The sequence below is a fragment of the Tupaia chinensis genome, unplaced genomic scaffold, assembly GCF_000334495.1.
Source record: "Tupaia chinensis unplaced genomic scaffold, TupChi_1.0 Scaffold144255_1, whole genome shotgun sequence".
Classification (NCBI taxonomy): domain Eukaryota; kingdom Metazoa; phylum Chordata; class Mammalia; order Scandentia; family Tupaiidae; genus Tupaia; species Tupaia belangeri.
The window spans coordinates 2585220-2599321 of record NW_006204113.1 but is presented as its reverse complement, the minus strand read 5'-3'; the positions used below and the strand labels follow the sequence as shown (position 1 = coordinate 2599321).

General features: G+C 38.7%; 1 protein-coding gene across 4 annotated transcripts in view; it reads left to right on the top strand.

Moving 5' to 3' along the window:
* The window catches only part of NT5C2 (5'-nucleotidase, cytosolic II), a 102883-nt gene that overhangs the window by 71733 nt on the left and 17048 nt on the right, over positions 1–14102 (top strand). For 3 of the 4 annotated variants that reach the window (XM_027767420.1, XM_006166390.3, XM_027767421.1), the window contains exons 3-4: positions 6968–7085; positions 7869–7964. In XM_027767420.1, the coding sequence (XP_027623221.1) occupies positions 6968–7085; positions 7869–7964 (214 nt within the window). Of the gene's footprint in view, positions 1–3277; positions 3297–6967; positions 7086–7868; positions 7965–14102 lie in introns of those variants that run through there. The other variant, XM_027767422.1, reaches the window with a different exon arrangement.

Below are 14102 nucleotides of genomic sequence, written 5' to 3'. Positions count from 1 at the left end.
ATCAAGTACCAATTTCCCTTTCTCAAAAAATCCAGGAGTTAGAAGAGTCCAGCCACATGTTTTTAAGAACCAAAATAACTCTGGGGAAAAGGCTCTCTAGAAAGTTGCACATAATGGATATTTAAAAAGTGGCAATATATTTAAAGGATATTTTATCTTCAACTTAATTATTTCATTAGACTAGTTTCTTTCACCTTTATGAAGTAGAGGACAGTTGACCCTTGAACATACAGGGGTTAGGGACACCAACCCCTGTGCAGCCAAAACTGTTGTAACCTTTTTTTTTTTTTCAATGATAGATATCATATGCAGGTATGTGTACAAGAGAGAGAGAACTTTTGACAGGGTCTTGTCACACCATGATCCCCATTCCCGTAGCCCACTAGCTCTTTAGGATCTTGGGTGCCTGTGCAAGTCCACCCCGTTTTCAGGCTGAACCCGCTTGCCAATGTGACTTCCAGCCACTGTAGTCCAACAACTTACAAACTGTACCACTTAGGCTGGGCCTCTTCTGTAATTTTTGACTTCTCAAAAACTTAACTACTAGTAGCCTACTAAGGCTTCAGTCCAAACAAACTAGAAAGAGAATGCTCCAGCTCCAAGTTCTGCCTTCCCTGTGGCCAGTCACAGCTCCAGCCATGTGGCAGGACAACATCCCCTGGAAGATCCAGTTCATGGTTCTATTGCAGGAACTACACTTGACCTGGAGGCAACAGAGCAGATTCAGAGGCCTTGCTCCACCCCTGCTACTCTCATAATGACTAGAGACCCCCAGAGATAGATTGGATCCTCGCCCTACTTCTCAAGTCCTCTCTGAAGAGGAAGAGAGCCACAGCCACACTGGAAGAGGTCCAGATGATGGTTGCATATCACCAGGGATAAGCTGCAAGGAGAGGAGCCTGAGGGAATTGCCAAGAACACAGGGATCCAGGAGTCCTGCCCACGTGGGATCATAGACAGAGAAATGAGTCAAGGCTGGGCACCTCTGGTACATCACAGAAGCTTCCAGAACCCATCCGTAAACTCAAGAGTAAGGAAGCGAGGACAGCACGGAGGAATCCTCAACCCATACACCACCACTGTATTCACAGGGAACCGACTCAGTCTGAGAGAGGCAGTATCCTGGGGTTAAGACTAGTTGGAAAATGATGGACACCAGATTTGTTTTTCTTATTTTTTCACCTTTGGAGACAGTTTCTTGTTTTTACAAAGTCAAAAAAAATTCATACATAAGTGGACCCTCACAGTTCAAAAACCCATGTTCCAGGGGCAATGCATATTGCAACTCTGCTTACTGAGGGCACATATCCACTGAGAGTCAAAAATTTAAAAATGTTCTTCCACGGGGCCAGCAGCTGGCATGGTGGTTGGGGTGCTGGACTCCCATATGGCTGACTGTGGGTTGAGCCCTGTACCTCGTGGCTTGCTTTCTCTTTGTCTCTCTCTCCCTGGTCAAATTAAAAAATGATAATAAATAAAATTAAGTAAAATAATTATTTTTAAGAAATGTCCTTCCATTTCAAATTCAGACAACTGATTTGATTTTTAGCAACATGAAGTAGGTTTTAGTTCATATCAAGATGATAAATTTAGATGTCAGAAGGGTAGAGCAAGTGGGAACCAGCAGTTAGCGTAATGGCTATGTCGCTGGACTCCCACGTAGTCGACCGCGGTTCGTGTCCCGGACCCGGTGGCTTAGAACTCACGTCGGGCATGTGTGCGTGCGTGCCCAAGATCCCGAGAGGAGAATGGAGGAGAAGGGATTGCGGCGTGACCATCCCCCCTGGGGGTGATTTCTTGCTTTCTGTCTCTCTGTCTCGCTCTGTCTATCTGGCGAGCGCACGCACTCTATAGCGAGAAAACCTCTCAAAAAAAAAAAAAGAAAGGTAGAGCAAGTAGGTACGTAGTGGGGATCGGTAGACTTAACTTAAATGGGTACTCTAAAGCAAAATAAGGCTGCACTAGGTTGTTTTTGTATTCTTTATTCAATCTGTTTTATTAGCTACAATTCAATTTTAAATACCATTAACCAGCTTTCAGTTTCTATTATATTAACCTGAAACATGCTACAGAAATTAAGTAAGACTCTAGATTTTATTTTTCTATTTGTTTTTAAACTTAACATTTCAGACTTTGTATCCCAAATTCAGAGTACCAGAAAAGTAAATTATGCACAATATTTAGGCTTATCTTCAATAGCCTGTTTTGTTATAGCCAATTAGGCTAATTTTAGTGGTGGCCAGAAGCTTCTAAGTAGGAGGGCAGAAGTAACTCCTGTAAATACCAATTTCCAAAATGGTGTCTCTCTGTTGTAGCCCATCACAACAGTTTTAAAACCAGCTTTTGTTTTTGTTTTTGTTTTGTTTTGTTTTGTTGCTTTGTTTTGTTTTTTTTAACAGGAGAGCCAGTGTAACTCCTTCAAGACTGGAGTGACACACACTGCATCTGCATCTGCCTCATGTGAGTTCTCATTTTGGCAGCAGCACTCTGCTAGGCTGGAACCTCTGTAGAGGTTTGCCCTTTATTTTTCTAAAATCTATAAACTACTACACAGTGTGTCTTGGTGGCAAAGGTAAAAAGTGCATGAGAATTTCAGACTTCCCTGCAGAAAGTTTTTGGCTCATTCCAAATGGGCTTTCTCCCCTAACAGATTCTGTCTTATGTCAATAACATGTACTCAGAACAGAGCCTACAGCCTTCATCTCTCCACTATACATAGTTATTTTTGGAAGGGCTGTTTTTTTCCTTGCAGATTATGGAGTAAAGAATATCTTTAAATGCTCTCAGTAGCTTCAACTTTGAAAGCTTTGGTTGTTCTCTTTATAGTCTAGTTATATAACCTGAGAACACAGTGTGCTGTCCTAGTGGCTGAAGCAGTCCTCTTTTTGAGATTTTGTCCCTTAAAGTAACTTCTTCCTTTGTCTTTGGATATTGGGTAAGTTGGGGTAGGCCTGAGGACCTTCTTGGAAAATAAATAAGCAGTTAATGTGTGAGGTTATGTTTGCTTTGAAGCTATTTCTGAACTACTGAAAGTCAGTTGTAAGAGTTGAACTTCAAGCTGTGCATCATTTACTTTCAATTTTGTGAGAGAAATTGAAATTAAAGCCTTATAGCTGTGGAGAGGCAGAGAGTCCTGTAGTCTGATGTGATATGTATATGGCTCCCCACAAATATCTAAAGCTAGTTTCGAAGGGCCTGGTTGATTAAAAAAGGAATTTTGCTTTTTATTTTTAGTTTTAAGGAATGGTGATTCTTTGCAATAAACTTCAGGAATTTTTGCTACCAGGTTAGAACAAGTAAGTTATTCCTGAGGGACATTTAGAATAAAGCATCTGAATTCGTGTGCTGTACAGCTACAGTTCTACTTCTCCAGCCCTGGTTGTACTGTATGGTTTTCTAGCAGATGATTTAATGACTTGAGGGTTCATGTTGCTGAAATGATTATCCGGGACGCTTCTGAGAAAATGTCAATAGCTTGTAGGTCTTACTGATTAATATAGAGCTTGGTGAAATAGATAGTGTTGTCAGAGTAGAACTTGGACTCCCTTAGATAAGTCCGTTCCCACTTGTGACTGGCACAGTTTATTTTGGACTACTTGAAAGAAATTGGAGGGAGTAGTAATGTGTTTCAGCACCCAGGCCAACATTTTGAAGGCCTATATGATCAAGAAATTAATTCATTGTTAGCTATGGTGTTACACTATGTTGGATGAAACTCAAGAGACCTAAATTCTGCCTTCAGCCAATGTTTATAGTTGCTCTGTAACTTTGGGTCAGTAAATGGGGAAGATGCATAGTATTTTGGGGGAGTACCCCGAACTCATTGAGAGAAAGAAATTTTAAAGTATTTATTTCTATAGGTAGAATTTTTTTGTAATTTAAGTTAAATATTTGGGAAGTTCTACCCTGTGAATAAATAGTGTGGCATATGTATAGTGTTTTATTTTCTGCTATTCTAAGATTTGTGCTGGCGAAACAGTGATGTGAGATTCCCCTGCCCCATATTTTTTCTCCACTAGATTTTCTAAATGAATTAATTTGAGCTTCAGTCTAAATTGTCTCATTGACATAGGTTTTAATCACTAATTACTCTATAATTACTTTACTCTCTAGGGAAAAATGCTTAGTCAGGGGTAAACCTGAGTGGGGGTTATTTATTTTGTCCCCCTTTCTCAAGGAATATCTGGCAAATTTATCCTTCTGAAAAGTAATAATTTAAAATATTTTGGGAACCAGCAGTTAACGTAATGGCTATGTCGCTGGACTCCCATGTAGTTGACCGCGGTTCGCGTCCCGGACCCGGTGGCTTAAAACTCACGCGGGGCACGTGTGCGTGCGTGCTCAAGATCCCGAGAGGAGAATGGAGGAGAAGGGATTACGGTGTGACCATCCCCTCTGGGGGGTGATTTCTCGCTTTCTGTCTCCATGTCTCTCTCTGTCTGTCTGGCAAGCGCAAGCACCCTATAGCGAAAATCTCTCCAAAAAAAAAATTTTTTTTTATATGGGCCAAATCCTGTAAGAAAAAATGTCCTTAGAGTACCCAGATTACTTAACTGTACTGGGCTTTTATTTCATTAAATATTCTTTGAAATAAATGGGGCCTTGTTAGGATTGAGAAGTAATTTTTGTTCTGTGGAAATTTTGTTAAAATGAGATTTTCTTGCAGATAGAGTGGGAAGAGAGGGAGGGGGAAGAAAAGGTGAGAATACTGTTTTCTTTTCTCTGCATAACTCAATTTTGCATCAGTGAGTTCCATGTGTAGCTGGTTTTATAATACACCAGTTCTTGCTATGTTGGTGGGTATGCATATGTAGCATTTCCTTTACCATAGTGTATATTATATGGATTTATGAATTCCACATATAAAGCTTCAACAAGTTTTATGGGTTTTGGTGGTGGTGGTGACAAAAATTGAGGGCAAGAAAGAAATACAGCCAGTTTTGAAAACGTTAGCCAGGGTTAGCATTAACATTCAGTTTTTAATACCCTTGAGACAACAAAAGAAACAAAGACAGCTTCTTTTGGCATATTCTGATGAAATGAGAATCAAGCAACTCCTAAAGGACTTAAAAATTATAAACTTTTTTTAAAAAAAAATCTGACAAATGTATGTTAAAGGATTTTGAAAGCTGAGCTTTCAAAAAAAGCTTTCTTAAAATGTTCAGTTTAATTTTAAAAATAGATAAATGCATTAATATTTTACAAGTTTTAAAGATAGAGAGGTACATGAAAGTCTCCTTTCTTCTCATTTCTTAGCTATTCTGTTCCTTTCTTTGGAGGCAACCAATATTACTGGTTTCTTTTATGTATTTCCAGAAACATTCTAAAGGGTTGCTTTTGAAAAGAGACAGTTGAATAGTACTCATTATACTCATTAAAATATTAACACAAACTTGGATAGGCAGACTAATTATAATGGAAAATCAGATTGACCATAGGCTAAAGATGTTTTATTTAGATGAAAGAACTTTAATAATATGATAATAATAGTTGTTTTATTATTATTTTATTTATTATCATCATTTTTAATTTGCCCATAGAGAGAGAGCAAGCGAGAAGGCAAGCTGCCGGGTCTGGGACTTGAACCATGTTTGGCCATATGGGAGTCCAGCACCTCAACTACCACACCACCTGCTGGTCCCAACAATTGTGTTATTAAAAGGCTATAAGAATAGAGTAGTTTTTTTGTTTGTTTTTGTTTTTTTGCCTCATTTGACATGTAGCAAGCTGGCAGGTTTTTTTTTTTTTTTTAATTTTAATATGGCTTACCCACTCCTAGGGCCTTATGGAAAGATGCTGGTTACCTAGTTATTTTATTTGGAAGAAATCTATTTAAAGGAACAATATTTCATGTTGAACTGCAATGATAACTCCAGAAAGTTTTTTCATTATGGAAAATTTTAGATTCATACAGTAGTAGAGAGTCCCTTGTAACCTGAAATTCATGTTATTTGATCTGTAATAAACTCAGTATGCTCCTTTGGCATATAAAGACACACACACACATACACACACCGCTATATAATAATTTTTTTTCATGAGAGAGAGTATATAAGAGAGGTAGTTTTGACAGGTTCTTGCCATGTCCTCATCCTTTCTACCCAGCCCCCAGTTAGCTGAGACCTTACGCATGTCCCACTATACGTAGCCTGTTTAGATTGGTCTGGAAACCAAAACCAGGCCCCCTGTATTGCCTCAGCCATGTGCTACAGTGCCCACCCATTGCACCACATGGCTAAATCCAGAGAGGTATATTTTTTATACACATACTCCAGGAACCCATCCTGCCATAATCACATGTAATAAGGTGTATGATAATTCTTTAATGTATACTTCCCATTTAACATCTAGATTTCTCTAATTGCCTCAGACATTTCTTTTTAATGGTTGATTTGTAACAATAACCTGTAAAATGCAGTTTTGATGGCCATAACATTGTTAGGGCTGATAAGAAAACAAGTTAACCTAACGTGTAGAACAAATACGCCAGTTGGAGGAGTAAAAACCAACTACCAAGCTAGATAAGATCTCCAAAAATAGACTTAAAAGAGAAACCCCATTTTGAAGGATTCCTGCATCAGTTATGCACATCAGTGTTTTGTTCAACATACATAGATCTCTCTTACCTAGTTTTCTGTTTACTCACTCTCAGGTTTAATATCACAACTATGCACAGTAGTTATTTTCTGCCTTTCAATTGTGGGAATGAAAGAAAAGATAAAGGGGGAAAATGTTTGGGATAAATTTCCTAAGAATGAAGGAACTACTCTAAAACGTTTGACAATTCACCTTGCTGCTGCTGCTCCTGCTGTCAGTGACCTATTTCCATAGTGGGGGGGGGGGGGGGGGGGGAATGGCAGATTTAGGAGGAGGGAGGAATTGGGAAAAAGTAAAAACTCATTCATTTGCTTTGTATTTTAACTGGCTGGTCTTTATGCTCACTAATGAGAACCTCTTCTTTGTGCAGTGTACAAGTCCCCAGAGTATGAGTCCCTTGGCTTTGAGCTTACTGTGGAGAGATTAGTTTCTATTGGCTATCCCCAGGAGCTGCTCAGCTTTGCATATGATTCTACATTTCCTACCAGGTAATTTTTGGATTAGGACCACTTCCCTTACTCCCAAAATTAATTCCAGATTCATCCCTGATCAAAGAATAATTGTGTGTGTTTGTATGTGTGTGTGTGTGTGTTGGTTAGTATTGTTTCTAAAATTACTGTAAACATTTCATGTGTAATGTATCTTTTGTGTCCTTGAATTGAGCTCAGTTTATTGTTATTAAAGAATACCCACTTACGAATAAGAAAAGGGATAATTAAAATGGATCACAGATGATCACAGATGGTCCTAACCTTGGCTATTGAGTAGTTCCATGTTTTACTAATACACTTAACTTGGTAGCCAGAGCCCTCTGCCTTTGCAATTTGCAGTCTGGGTTTGATATGAGAGATTTAAGGCTAAGGAAGATGATGTTTATTTGAGATGTGGTCACATAGGTCCCACATATAGCATCTAATAGAGGAGAATATAGTTGTCCAAGAAAATTGAAAGAACCTGTTTTAGCATGGTAGTAGGTATGTTAAGAGGGATTATAGTTCACATTTTGTTTGATTAAGCTCTAATTCCTTATGGAAAACAATTACAATTATTTTTCTGGATAGATTAAATATTTTTTAGTCACTCTGGGATTAGTGTTTTTAAGATTTTAATATACTCATTTTAGCCTCTAAAGTCAAATTGTTTTGGGACATACTTTAGTTGCCACAGAGCAACTAAAGTATTAGATGAGGTTGGTTCATGGTTATTTAGTAGCACTACATAAAATTACTACTTTACTACTTTGCATTATCAATGATGTCTTTTTCCTATAGGGGGCTTGTCTTTGACACACTATATGGAAATCTTTTGAAAGTTGATGCCTATGGAAACCTCTTGGTCTGTGCACATGGATTTAACTTCATAAGGGGGTGAGTACAAAAAACTTTTATCCTCTTCCTAGTGTTGATACAGTCCAATGATATGAATTTGACATTTTCTCCCTAGATGTAATATTCTTTCCTATTCCTTTAATCATTAAAGAGTAATTCCTTTACATAAAGATAGTTAACAGTTACTTATTAGGCATTTAGAACCCAAGTTTATAAATACAGTTAGCAATTACATTTTGTTTAAATGAAGGTACCTTCTAATTATACAGCATTTCAGCAAGACTAATCTTGAAACTTGCCCAAAAATAACTGTAGTAGTATTTACTTATTTGAAATTCTAAGATATTTATTTTCTCCTTTTTAATGCACTTCTCAGGTAGCAGCTCAGAATAGGTATGTACTTGAAACACTGAAAACTTTTAAACTACAGCAACTTTAATGACTAGGAGATTTTAAATAGCTAGTTCATTATTTCTGTATTATAATATAATGAATGGCCTCAGATATTTGATTGTGATTGTGTGACTAAAATTTTTGTAAAATGTGGAGTTATTAATGAATATCTGTATTCATTAGTAATATTTAAAATGAGTAAAGATAAACTTTATTTTCATAATCAGAATATTCCCACTAATATGGACTTTTCACTCTAGTAAACAGCAGATAAAATTTAGTATCTACTTATTTTTTACCTTTTTTTTGATGAGACATTTATTTTTTTCTTGAAATGATCACAATACCACAATTTAACAATTTCTATAATTATGGCTTTATAATTATGTATTATTTCTAAAGTATACTACTTGATTTACTACTAACATTGTAATAGAACCAGAACTTCTCCCCCCCCCCCCCCCCCCCCCGTAGGACATGTGCACTCATGGGAGAGAGAGAGAGGCAGAAAGAGGGAAAGTGAGAAATTACCCCCAGGATCTGTGGCCACACTGCAGTCCCCTCTCCATTCTACTCTCAGGATTTGGGACACACACCCATGGGCCCAGTGTGATTTTTCAAGTTGTTTGGTCCAGAATTCAAACTGTGGTCATTTAACCAATTGGGAATCCAATGCCTTAAACACCATGCCACTTGCTGGCCCCCAGTTTTTTTTTTTTTTTTTTTTTCTTTTTCCTTTCTTTCTTTTTTTTTTTTTTTCTTTTTTAATTGCCAGAGGGTGTTTATGCTCACCAGAGAAGAGGAGGGGAGGAAGGAAGCACCTCACAGAGGTGTGGCCGTGCCACAATCCCTCCTCCTCTATTTCTTCATCCTGTTGGAATTTCAGGCACACATGCACACGCATCATGTCTGTTTCTCTGGGGCTAAGATTTGAATTGTGTAGTCAGCCACCTGGGATCCAGCTCCCTTAACTACTGGGCCACAGGGTTGGTCCCACAGCCTAGTGGTTAAGGAGCTAGATCTCACATGAATGATTGCAGTTTGAATCCCAGCTTCAGTGGCTTGAGAAATACACCTAGTGTGTGTGCCTGTGTGCCCCAAATCCCTACATTATGGAGAAATGGAGGAGAACAGATTGTAGTGTGACCATGCCCCATTGGGGGTACTTTTTTTTTTCTCTCTCTCTCTCTGGCAAGCATACGTACTCTCTGGGAAAAAAAGGAAGAAAAAATTATTTAAAACAAAATGGGTTATGTCTCAGTTTCTCATATAGCTTTTTAATTTTTTATGTTCCTTTCATGAGAGAGAGAGAACAAGAGAGAGATAAGCGCCCCAGTGAGGTCTCACACCTCAACCCCTCTCCCTACCCTTTTCCAGCTAGCAAAGATGATGGGTACAAACACACAGCCAGCATGCACAGATTGACCCAGGAACCAAATGCTGATCTTCCATGTGGCCTCCAGCATTGTAGAGCATTGAACTACTGCTGTACTGTCATGGCTGGGCCCAGGTATTATTCATTCTTGATGGCAAAGCAGTAAAAAGGGCAGTCTGCATTGAAATTGTCAAAAAGAATTGCCTCTTTGGCAAATATTTTTTATGATAAGAGGCACAAATTAGCTGAAATTGTACCAGAACATCTTTTGAATCTGAGGTCACAGCAAAGTTACAGTTAGAATAGAAGCAACTGATATAAGACTATGGCTGGCATTACTAACATTACACAGGCTCAAAGATATCCAGGTGTGCATAGAACAGTGTGAATTAAAACATGCACCTTGACATATCTGGGCAAGCCAGTGGTTACATAACATCTTTATCATTGTTCCTCTCAAGAGGAGTTTGTTCAAGATCCATGAATATCAGGAAACAAAATGAAGAACATGAAGTGATTGCAGGTAGTACTGGCAACCTAAGCTTATTTTATATACAGGTATTCAGAATCCCAGTGAAGATGAGCCAGGGTTCTGTGTGTGTCTGAATAGGGATTTTTGTTTTATGTGGGGAGGGGAAGGGAGAGAAGGGAAGAAAAGCAGTTTGATAAATTAGTACTGCAATCAATTACTAACTAAAGATTCATAGACTTCTTCTTTTCTATCAAATAAGCCAAGAAAGTTTCCAAGTAGCTCCTTTGGAAATATATTTAATAGTGTTTCAGAAATAAGTCATTTATGGGACCAGTAGTTAGTGCAATAGCTATGTCGCTGGACTCCCATGTAGTTGATCGTGGTTCAAGTCCTGAACCCGGTGGCTTAAACTCACGCTGGGCGTGTGTGCCCAAGATCCTGAGAAGAGAATGGAGGAGAAGGGATTGCGGTGTGGCCATCACCCCTGGGGGGTGATTTCTCGCTTTCTGTCTCTCTGTCTCTCTCTGGCTTTCTGGTGAGCACACGTGCCCTATAGCAAAAACCTCTCCCCAAAAAAGGCATTTATAAATATATGTAGAGTTTTTCAAACAGCATTTATCACTGTCAAAAAGAATTATCTTTTTGGCAGATATTTTAGAATCAGAAGGAAAAGCCTATCAAAAGGAACAACTGAACATGGAGGGAAAGGAAGCAGTAGTTATTAAAATATATGGTGGAAAAGGCTAGAAGGTTTAAGTCAGGGCTTCATCAGGTATCTCCTTACATACCTTAGTGCTAAGCTGGGACTTCATTTTTTAAACATGTTCATTCTGTGGGTCATAGAAAGTTAATAGTAATCTGTACTATATTTCCTTTCCAACTCCACATGTAGCATTCATTCTTTTAAATTGATTTTTATTTTTAAAAATATACTGGTATGGTTTGACCCTTAATTTAAATAAATGTAGTTGCTAACTATAAATCAGTTTGGGTAATAACTGAAAACTGTTAACTATTATTATGTAAAGATACTGTTCTTTAATGATGATGAGAATAGGAAAGTGTATTTTATCTAAGGAGACAATGTCATCTTGCTAAACCTGACTGAGGAAATTGCATCATTATTATTCCCTTCTGCCTTATTTTTCATTACAGAAAATTTCTAAGGTAGATCACATATTTTATAAAGTTTTTCTTTAATGTCCTTTTATATGCCTAATTTAGGTTTATGCTGTTTGTAGTTAACAAACTCAAGTAGGAATACCTAAGGCACTCTGAGTATGAACTTTAAATTTGGTTTCTTTTGTTTAGATTCACTAGTCTCCATATATTCACTGTCAGAATTGTACATGTTTTTATATTTTAGTCTTTTGCCTTTTCAGTTTCCTTGATACATTTTATTAGTATTATCCATTTCTTCTTGAAGTGGTTTATATTATTCTCTAAGCTTCTCATGTGTCTCTCACTGCTTCTATCCACTTCATTGGTTTCTTTCCTTTTAAACTCTTGACGGTTCTCTATGGTTCTGTTCTTAGTCGCTTTCTTATCCACACTCTTAAGTAACCTCATATACTCTAATATAGTTTTCATGATTTCATCTATTACTATGTATAAATGATCCTAATTATCTCCCAAGTCTGAATCTCAGTCTTAAGTTCTTGAACTTTGTTTCTCATTGCCTGATACAAATCTTTTTACTTCAAGATTGGTATAGGCAAAATAGAACTCCTCTTATATCTTCCTCTTCTTATCCAATTTCATATTTCTGTTATCAGTACCAGTCACCTCTCAGAGACCCCTTAGTGTCAGCATCCTCATCTTTGACTCTCACATTCCTCATCTGCCACATCTAATCGCATGCCCATTTTGTTCATTTTACCATGGCAGTCTCTCTTGAATACACTCTCATTTCCTTTGCTACCACTCCAGGACAGGCATATTCTGCCTGTTTTCAGCTGGACTACTGTATTAACCTCCTAATTGATCTCTCAGTACTTTGTGTCAGTTATCTTTTTCTGTATAGTAAATTACTTCAAAACTTAGTGGCTTAAAACAGTGAGCTCAAAATTCTGAGAGTCAGCTGGAGAGTTCTGAGGTTGCTCAGCTAATCTCTATGGGCTCTTTCACTTGTCTGCAGTCAGCTGATGAGTCAGCTGGCAGCTGCTCTAGAATAGTCTTGTTCATATGTCTAGCTGTTGGCTGGATGCCTCATTTCTGCACATGGCCTTTGAGCTTCCAGCAAACTCTCTCACTGTCATTCACATAGTAGTGTCCAGGTTCCAAGTTCAGCGAGAGAGGGCAAGCTCACATTATGGTTTAGATAATGGTTTGCACCCCACAGTTTCATGTTCTAAAATTTGATGTTGGAAGGTAGTGGGCAGTGATTGGATCACAGTGATTTCATCTCGGAGGCAACACTCATGAATAGATCAGTATCTTGTAAGACCCAGTGAGTTCTTGCTCTCTTGAGAAAGGGGTTAGTTCTCTTAAGGGCTAGGTGTTGCTTTGTTTGCTATAAGGCACATGCACTTGCCAGAGAGAGAGAGAGAGAGAGAGAGAGAATGTGAGAAATCACTCCCCAGTGGGGATGACCACACTACAATCCCTTCTCCATTCTCCTGGGATTTTGTGCCCAGTGTGATTTTCAAGCCACTAGGCTGACAGGTCCACAACTTTGTAGTAGCCCCTGTGGCAGTCCAGTGTCTTAACCACAACGCCACCTGCTGGCCAAGAGCTGGGTGCTTTAGAAGGGAAAGCTGCCTATAGCACACTTGCTCCCTACATGCACCTGCAGTCTTTCCTGTCAGCCATATTGTAGGCTAGCCTGATGCCAGCCTATGCCTTCCGACTTTCAAATTGCCAGAATTGTGGGTCCTTAAACCTCTACTTCATAAATGCATCCAGTCTCAGGTATTTCTGTGACCAGTACAGTAATGGACTAAGATACCCCAATATACGAGTGTTTTCCAGTTTCTTCTTGGATTCCATTTGTTGCTGTTCAAACTTACATTCAAGGATGGAAAGGCAGACTGAGCTTCTTAGGGGAGGGGCCACAAAATGTCATCTTAAAGGGGTGGGGGAAGAATTTGTGGCCATTTTGCAATGTATCACTTTTTCTTTCTCTGGTTTATCCTAAAACTCCTACTGATTTAATCTTTTTGCACCTTCTCCCTCTACTAGAAAACTTGGAATAATACCTTCTTGATTCAGAAAGAAATGTATGAACAAATGTTCTGCCTCAACCCATCTTCCTGGTTGTATTTCTCAAATTGGACTGGTTTCTTTTCTTTTTTTTTTTTTTTGGAGAGGTTTTCACTATAGAGCGCTTGCGCTCGCCAGACAGACAGACAGAGACAGAGAGACAGAAAGCAAGAAATCACCCCCGGGGGGATGGTCACACTGCAATCCCTTCTCCTCCATTCTCCTCTCGGGATCTTGGGCACGCATGCACATGTGCTCGGCGTGAGTTTTAAGCCACCAGGTCTGGGACGCAAACCGCGGTCGACTATGTGGGAGTCCAGCGACATAGCCATTACGCTAACTGCTGGTTCCCAAATTGGACTGGTTTCTGAACTGGTTTACCAAATCTTTAAGCCCCAGTTCAGATACCACCACATTAATTATTCCTAGGTTTTCCTCTTATTCCTCATATTTGCATCTCTCTACTTCTTAAATTGAAATGGTTTCCCTATTTTCAGTTTTCTGATAGCTTTTTGTACCTTTCTTATAGTAGTTTGTGTGTGCGTGTGTGTGCGTGTTTACGTTATAATTGTGTGTACACATGACTCACCTTCCTTATCAAATGAAGAAGTCTTTAAGGGCTGGAACCCAAGCTAGTTCATCTTGGTAGATGCTTACACTTAATATTTTAGAGCCCTGTCAATGCACTTTGTTACCACAGTATTGGAATGAATTTTTGAAAAATGTATTTTCCCTA